This window comes from Rhincodon typus, chromosome 2 (assembly GCF_021869965.1).
Source record: "Rhincodon typus isolate 14 chromosome 2, sRhiTyp1.1, whole genome shotgun sequence".
Classification (NCBI taxonomy): domain Eukaryota; kingdom Metazoa; phylum Chordata; class Chondrichthyes; order Orectolobiformes; family Rhincodontidae; genus Rhincodon; species Rhincodon typus.
In genome coordinates, this window is record NC_063333.1 from 323,200 (window position 1) to 332,031 (window position 8,832).

At 44.0% G+C, this 8,832-nt stretch overlaps 1 protein-coding gene across 1 annotated transcript in view; it reads left to right on the forward strand.

Moving 5' to 3' along the window:
- LOC109935072 (poly(U)-binding-splicing factor PUF60) overlaps positions 1 to 8,832 on the forward strand; it is an 82,055-nt gene that overhangs the window by 388 nt on the left and 72,835 nt on the right. Inside the window, exons 2-3 of the mRNA XM_048617374.1 lie at positions 741 to 782; positions 8,135 to 8,221. Of these exons, the coding sequence (XP_048473331.1) occupies positions 741 to 782; positions 8,135 to 8,221 (129 nt within the window). The remainder of the gene's footprint in view (positions 1 to 740; positions 783 to 8,134; positions 8,222 to 8,832) is intronic.

Genomic DNA, 8,832 nt, shown 5'->3' on the forward strand with positions numbered 1-8,832 from the left:
TACTGGGGGTCGGGGTTTGGGTATGGGGCAGGTGAGTACTGGGGGTCGGGGTGGGTTTCAGGGGTTGGGGAGGGGGAAGGTGGATGTGGTGAAGTGGGGAGGCTGCAGCTTGACAGGTATGGATGCTAGAGTGTCCAAAGTGGTGGTTAGTGTGTGTGCAGGTACTGGGGTGTAAAGGTGCCTGGAGATACAGTGGGGAGAGGGAGGGAGTAGGTGGGAAGCAAGGACAGAGAGGTGTAGGGGAGTGGGGATGACCAAGGAGGGGAGGGGAGGGTCGGGTCAGCAGATAGGGGATGTTTATGAGGGTGATGGTTACGGGGATTGGGAGGTGTGGAAGATGGCTAATTGAATTAATTTCATTGTTGCATGTGAATAGGATGCGGGCATGACCGTTTCCACTATGGGCCATGTGTCTTCTGTGTGGCACCAAACCTCTAATGGTGTTTGTTAGCAAATTGATCCATTCTGACCTCTGCAGTAACGACTGGCCTTCCCAAGTCCTTCAACTTGCTCCAGAATCCTGTCTGCAGGTTTCTTAAGAGTTTGTAGATTGATACAGACATGGAAGTATTTTCATTATTGAAGGAATTTAGTTGACTACGTTCAAAGAAACCCACCCCTTTGGGAGAATTTGAAGCACTGGATCCAAAGCTATGCTGACAAGAGCTGTACTGTCCAGTGGGTTCAGATGGGATTGTGATTATTCTTAAATTCTCTGAAATTCTTGTTTAATCCAACAGATGCTGGAACCCTTGGGAAGCCCCACATTGCAGATGATGTTGGTAGGTCTATCTGAAAGCTTTATTCCTCACTGTCATACTCAATTACTCAACAGACTGATCTGAAATGGTACACCCTAATGTTGAACAGGCTCTTGGGTTTAGGTACCACAAACAATGACTGCAGGAGCAGAAACCTAATGAATGTAATGGAAGGGGCAAGGATGTGACTTACTCTGTGGAGTAGATGGGGGTGAGATGTGAGTATACATGTTGTGTGTTTGGTGAGAGTGCGAATGGCCTGTTGGGAAGTGAAGCAGAACATTTGAGCTGTATTTGTTCTCCTTTCGTATAGTGATCCAGAACCCCAGGCTTTTCTTTTAGGGACGTGGGTTTCAATCCCAACATTGGTGCTGAAATTTGAATTCAATAAGAAATGGGATTAAGAACCAGTTTGCTAGCCGCCACATAACCGTTGTTTTTTTTAAAAAAAAAAATCTGATTCATTAATGTCCTTTAGAAAAGATAGTCCATCATCCTTGCCTGGTCTGGTTTACATATGACTAGATCCACAATAATGTGGTTAACTCTTAACTGTCCTCTGAAATGATCCAATTGTTCAAAAGTGCTGCAAAATCTGAAACTGGATGGATAGCAAAAGTTTCAGTGTCAAATGTCAATTTTCTTAGATAAATAATGTGAAGGTGCTGGTGTTGGATTGGGGTGGACAAAGTCAGAAGTCACAGTACACCAGATTATAGTCCAATAGGTTTATTTGAAATCCTGAGCTTTCGGAGTGCTGCTCCTTCGCTTGTGATTTCAAATAAACCTGTTGGACTATAACCTGGTGTCATGTGACTTCTGCCCTTGTCAGATAAAGATTTGGAAAATTGAGCCAATGTCTACTTGAGTACTAGCAACATGTCGCTAAGGCGTTTGGTCTTGTATGATCAATGTTCGCAACAATATACGGCTGGAGGCAAGGTGCTAATTGGTTAGCAAGTCCCCCCTGATTGATTTTATCATGGCCATACTTCAGCCAATGGAGAAGTCTAGAAATTCCAAGATTTGGCTTTGTTTTGTGTGTGTGTATTCATTCCCATGCCTGCCTCCGACCCCTCAACCACCCCTGGAAAAGAAAAAGACATTTTCACGAGGAAGCAGAGATTATATGTGTCTCTGGTCAGAGTGCAGTTGAATTTTGTGAACAGTTTTGAGCCTCGTTCCTAAGGAAGGATGTGCTGGTGATGGAGCAGATCCAGAGGAAGTTTACAAGAATGACCCCAGCTTGTCATGAGTAGCTGAGGGCTCCGGGCCTGTACTCAGTGGAGTTTAGAAAGATGAGGGCGATCTGATTAAAACTTAGAATATTGAGAGGCTTTAATAGAGTGGATGTGGAGATGAAGCTTCCAGCAGTAGGAGAGACGAGGACCCAAGGGCACAGCCTCGGAGTGAACGGACAACCCTTTAGAACTGAGATGAGAAATTTCGTCAGCCAGAGTGGTGAATCTGTGGAACTCATTGCCACAGAAGGCTGAGGAGGCCAAGTCATTGAGTAAATTTAAGACAGAGGTAAGTTCTTGATTAATAAGAGGATCAAGGGTACAGCGAGAAGGCAGGAAAATGGGGTGAAGAAACATGTTGGCCATAATTGAAAGGCAGAGCAGACTTGATAGGCTGAATGGCTTAATTCTGCTCCTTTATCTTATAGTCCAATGGAATTAATCAAAAATGGAAACTAAGTTTAGTAGGTGTCAAAAGGTTTGTTCAAATGGGTGAGATATATGTAGTTTCTTAAAAGGAGTGGTTTAAGGATCGAGACTAGAACGCCAAAGATATTCAAACATCAGAGGAAGGAGTGTTATCAAGGCAATAAATTGTATTGCTGGACAAGGTTACACAAATAATTAAGCTCACAAAGGGAATTAACCACAATTTTTCTGAAGAAGGGTCGAGACAAGAAACGTCAGCTTTCCTGCTCCTCTGATGCTGCTTGGCCTGCTGTGTTCATCCAGCTCTACACCTTGTTATCTCAGATTCTCCAGCATCTGCAGTTCCTACTATCTGTAACCACAATTTGTACAGTTTTTATCCTGCCACCTGGGAAAACCAGACTGTTGGGTTGATGGAGTAGCAGGACTTGGTGAAAGAGACACTATCAGTTGTGAAGTCGTGGTGGTTTCTCTGTACAATTGGGTAGGATTTAAAATGTGAGTAGTGAAGTACACTGTCTCATGTTGTGGCCAGGCATTTAACAGCGGATGATGCGTGTGGGGGCAATTCCAAACTAAGTGCACAAAAACATCCTACAGAAGAGATAAGGAACGATATAGTTACTAAAAATCAACCCAACCCATTTGATAATGCTGAGAAGCTACTAAGGCAGTCAGAATTATGAAACACACAAAGCTATAAGGAGACCTTCACATAGATAAGCCAATACATTCCAAGTGAATAACATCCTGTAAAGCAGAGATAGAAGTTAAGGAAACTAAGAAAGTCCCTGATTGAATTCAAAGTAGTTAATCTAAGGGGTGTAACTGCCTGCTGATAGTCAGTGGCATTGCCAATGCTGAAACTCCTGTTTGCAGGTTACTGTTGATCAGAAACAGGACTGCACTAGTATATAAATACGGTGCCTACAATAGCAGGTAAGAGGCTAGACTAACACTTGCCACCCAAACCAAAACAACCTGTTTGATTGGTGCTATATTCAAAAGAACAAAAGAGAAGTACAGTATAGGAAGAGGCCCTTTGGCCCTCCAAGTCTGTGCCGATCATCGTGCCCTAACTAAATTAAAAAGCAAACCTTCTGCCCTTATTCAGTCCATATCCCTCTATTCCCTCCCTATTCATATAACCACCCAGATGCCTCTTAAATGTCGCCAACATGCCTGCTTTCACCACCTCTTCTGGCAGTGAGTTCCAGGCTCCTACCACTCTGTATGATAAACTTCTCTCGCACATCCCCCTTAAACCCCCTTCCCCCCCCCCCCCCCTCCCCCCCCCCCCCCCCCCCCCCCCCAACCTTGAACCTGTGCCCCCTTGTAATTGAAACTTCGATCCTGGGGAAAAGCCTCTGACAATCCACCCTATCCGTGCCTCATAATTTTGCAGACCTCTATCAGGTCTCCTCTCAGCCACCATCTGTCTAGTGAAAATAACCCTAGTCTATTTAACCTTTCTTCACAGCCAATGCCCTTGAGACACAGCAACATCCTGGTGAACCTTTTCTGTACTCTCTCCAAAGCTTCCATGTCCTTCTGGTAACGTGGCAACCAAAACTGCACACAATACTACAAATGCAGGCTAACAGGGGTTTTATATAGCTGCAACATGTTTTGCCAACTCTTGTACTCTATGTCCCGGCCGATGAAGGCAAACATGCCATATGCCTTCTTAATCACTTTGGCTACCTATGTTGCCACTTTTAGGGAACTGTGGATCTGCATGCCCAGATCTGTCTGTATGTTAATATTCCTAAGGGTTCTGCCTGTACTATTTACATCTTTGCTATTCACTCAGCAGCATTGTGTACCATGTGCAAGATATGCTGCAGAAATTCACCTAAGGCTTGTTGACAGTGCCTTCCAAAACCACAGTCACCACCATTTGGAAGGATAATGGCAGCAGATACAATGGGAACACCACCAGCAACTTCTCCTCCAACCCCCTGACCATCCTTGACTTGGAAATATATCGCTGTTCCTTCAGTGTAGCTGGGTTAACCTCATTAACCTGACAGCATTGTGGATCTGCCTACAACACATGGACTGCAGTGGTTCAAGGTGGTAGGTCAGCACTACCTTCTCGAGGGCAGTTACAGATGGCATTGCATGGCCAGCAGTGCTCTTATTATCTCTCAATGTTGAGGGCATCAACTCACTTCTCTGTATTGAACCTCATCTGGTACTATCTATCCACTCCATTAATGTCCTCTTGGAGTTTTGCACTGCTCCCCTTTGTAGTTTACAGTTCTCTGAATTTTCGTGTCACCTGTAAAGTTTTAAATTTGTCCCTTGCACACCAACATGTCTACCATTAACATATCAGTAAAAACAATGCTCCCAATTGGGAACTCCATTACAAACCTTCCTCTAGACTGAAAATAATTGCCTGTTTCCTATCACTCAGGCAGTTTAGTATTCATGTTATCACTGCCCCTTTTATGACCTAACTTTCTTCACAAGTCTGTTTTGTGGCATCATATCAACTGCCTCTGGAATCTATGTCTATGACATCAACAGCATTACCAATATTTACCTTTTCTGTTGCTTTTTAAAAAAAACTCTGGGTTAGTTAAAAACACAACTTCCCCTGTCAAAATGCATGCTGACTTTTCCTAAGGAGGCCCACCCTTTTCCATGTGATTACTAGCTCAATACCAAATTTTTTATTGTGGAAGTGTACTCCCTACCAAAGTTAAGCTAAAAAGTTCTCAAAAAGGTTTACTGGATCCAAAACACAAACTCTTTCCTGCTGCAGATGCTACGAGAGTACTGAATTTCTCCAGCATTTTGTGTTCTTGCGACCCCAATGTTAAGCTCACTGGTCTGAAATTGCCAGGATTATCCATCAACCTCCAGCAACTCTCTGGACAGCTCGAAAAATTGATATGGAAACTGCTCCTGCAATTTTCTGAAGAAGGGTCTAGGCCCAAAACATCAGCCTTCCTGCTCCTCTGATGCTGCTTGGCCTGCTGTGTTCATCCAGCTCTACACCTTGTTACCTGCAATTTCAACCCTCATTTCCTTGAACCCTTGATTAAATGATTTATTGTCACGTATACCAAAGTGCAGTGAAAAGCTTTGTTTACGAGCAGTCCAGGCAGATCATTGTAAGCAAGGATGTACAGATCAAAAGACTTACAGGCATACAGATTACATTGCACAGAGCGTGCACTAGGCGAGATCAATGTTAGCAAGATCAGCATTATTTGCGGCTAGAGAGGCCATTAATCAGTCTATTAACAGCTGGGAAAAGGGGCAGCGATGGCCTAGTGGTATCATCGCTGGGCTGTTAACCCAGAGATTCAGATAATGTTCTGGGGACCTGGGTTTGAATTCCGCCATGGCAGATGGTGGAATTTGAATTCAATGAAATAGCTGGAATTAAGAGTCTAATGATGACCGTGAATCCATTGCTGATTGTTGGAAAAACCCACCTGGTTCACTAATGCTCTTTAGGGAAGGAAAACTGCCATCCTTACCTGGTCTGGCCTGCATGTGACTCCAGACCCACAGCAATGTGGTTAACTCTGAACTGCCCTCTGGGCAACTAGGGATGGGCAATAAATGCTGCCGAGCCAGCAATGCCCTCATCCTGTAAATGAATAAAGAAACAAACTATTCCTGAACATTCTAGTACATGTGTTCAGGCTTCTGTATCTTCTGTCTGACAGAAGAGATTGCAGGAGGTCATTACTGGGGTGCGATGGGTCTTTGATGTTGGCAGCCTTTCTGCAGCAGTGAGCCATGTAATTAGAGTCCATGGATGGAAGGTTGGCTTCTGTGATGGTTTGGGCTGTGTACACCACCTATAGCTTCTTACGGTCCTGGGCAGAGCAGTTCCCATATCAGGCCGTTATGCACCTGGACAGCATGTTTTTGATGGTGCATCTATAGAAGATGATGAGGGTCCTTATGGACATGTCAAATTTCCTGAGCCGCCTGAGGAAGAAAAGGCGTTGTTGTGCCGCCTTCACTGTCGTACGTTTGTGGGAAGTTTGGGACAGGTTGTCGGTTGTTGTCACTCAAAGGGACTTGACGCTCTCGATGCTGTCGACGCTCTCGATGCTGTCAACCCTCTCGACCTCAGTTCTGCTGATGTTGATGGGAGCATGTTCTCTTTTTCTTTATGAAGTCAATGAACAGTTATTCAGTTTTGCTGACGTTGAGAGAGAGATTGTTCTCATTGCACCACGTCACCAAGCCCTCTATCTCCCTTCTGTATTTTGACTCGTTAAGTATCTGTCCTACAACGTTGGTGTCATCCGCGAGCTTGGAGATGGCGCTCGTTTGGAATTTGGCAACACAGTTGTGGATGTACATGGAGTGCAGTAGGGGGCTGAGGGTGCAACATTAGGGGGCTCCAGTGTTGAGGGTTATCATAGAGGAGGTGCAGTTACCTATCCTCGCTGCTGTCTGTGGGTCAGAAAGCTGAGGATGCAATTGCAGAGTGCAGAGCCGAGACCAAGATCACGGAGTTTTGAAATCAGTCTGGAGGGGATAATCGTGGTGACTACAGTTCCGCCTTCAATCAGCTGGAGTCTGATGTAGGTGTACTTGTTATCCAGATGTTCCAGGGATGAGAGCAGGGCTAGGGAAATGGCATCCGCTGTGGACCTGTTACGTCGGTAGGTAAATTGTAGGGGATCGAGGCAGTTTGGGAGACCGGATGGATTTCATCCGGTCACAGTGCATTGTTAACTTTAAGTGCCAACAATTTATCTAAGACTTCTTCCTGTTCAATATTTTACCCTTTTCTAGTAACACCCTTTCCTCCTCTACCACCACTGCCTGGGCAGCATCCTCTTTTGTGAAGACAGATAAAAAGTTTTCATTTTAACAGCTTAGCCATGCCCTTCCTCAGTGCGTCAATCCTTTTCGTTTTCTGAGTGTCCGTACCCCCTCTTTAACTACTGCTATTTATATCCCTGTGGAAGACTTTGGAATTTCATTTTTATGCTCACTTTTTTCATAGTTCATCTTTGCTTTTATTTGCTTTTTGAACTCTCCATCAAACTTTTGGAATTCCTGTTGATTCTCAGTTGTATTTTCTGACAATACTTGGATAATTAAAGTTCCCCCATTATAACTACTGTATAGTGTTGGTCTCTGTCTGTAATTTCCCTGCAGCTTAGTACCTCTACATTGTTCCCACTAGTTAATGGTCTGTAGACTGCACCAAACAATGTAATTTTTCCCACTTCCATCCCGTAGTGTAATTCACCCCATTTCTACTACACCACCACCCTCCAACCTCGTGACATCCCAGAATGCAGCCACTGAAGTGCTTGTTCCCTTGTCTAATGAATCCCCTGATATTATTGAATCTCCTTTCTTCTCCTCTCCTGTTCATTCTCTCAACTACCATAACCTCAGGATCATGTACGTGTCAAACAAGTTGTCACTTACTTTTCTAAAATCCAGTGGAAATAAGCCTAGCCTGTCTAATCCTTCCTTAAACAAACACATTCCTTTCCCAATTGTTCTACACCTAACTTGACAGGTAACTTTTTGAAGTCATTCGTTACAGGTGGGTTTTGCTAGCTCAGCAAGTTTTTATTGCACGTTACAGGGTCCACAGTTTATATTAAAGCAGAGATGTGCCTGTCTGATTTATTGTTTGTTGCAATACCTATAATTAAAACTGAAAAGTGAACTTACAATGACCTGAAATCTGCTTTATTTCAGGGTGGTGACATTATGAAGCTGGAGAATGGGCAGTCAAAGCTTGGCCTGCCACCTCTTAACCCTGAGCAGCAGGAAGCGTTGCAAAAGGTGACACAAAATCTGATGGTTCAATTTCAAGCCAGATCAAATTGGAAGTAATTTATGCATTGAGGGAGATGGGTGCAGGATTCAGCAGGGTGGGTTAGGACCATTGTGGTGTTGGATGCAGGGTACATTCCAAATTAACTCCTTTGTCCTTTTGTCCAATTGCTGACCTATCTCAGGCTAATAAATTAATTGTTACTTTTGTAGGCATTTAAATCATAAGATGTCAGCAAATATTTTGCGCATCTTTTTAAAGTGTGATTCTCTGTCACGGTGTCCGTTTAGGCTGTTCCAAAGCAATCAGTCACTCCACAGCCCCCTGCAATTGCTGCACAAGAACATCTGGTGAAATGGAGCAGGAATGCTGCATATTTGGGTTATGAATTTTAAAGCCTTGAGCTTTATACTGTCGGTTGTCTCACTTGGGCATGTGCTGTAAACTCTCACCGTCGCATTGATTAACTGTTTACGAATTTAGCAGCAACCAGAGGCAGCCTTGCAACAAGTAAATGATTACAAGCAGTCAGTAATAATCTTACAGTCTGACTGCCTTTTGGAAAATAGAACATAGAACATTACAGCGCAGTACAGGCCCTTCGGCCCTCGATGTTGCG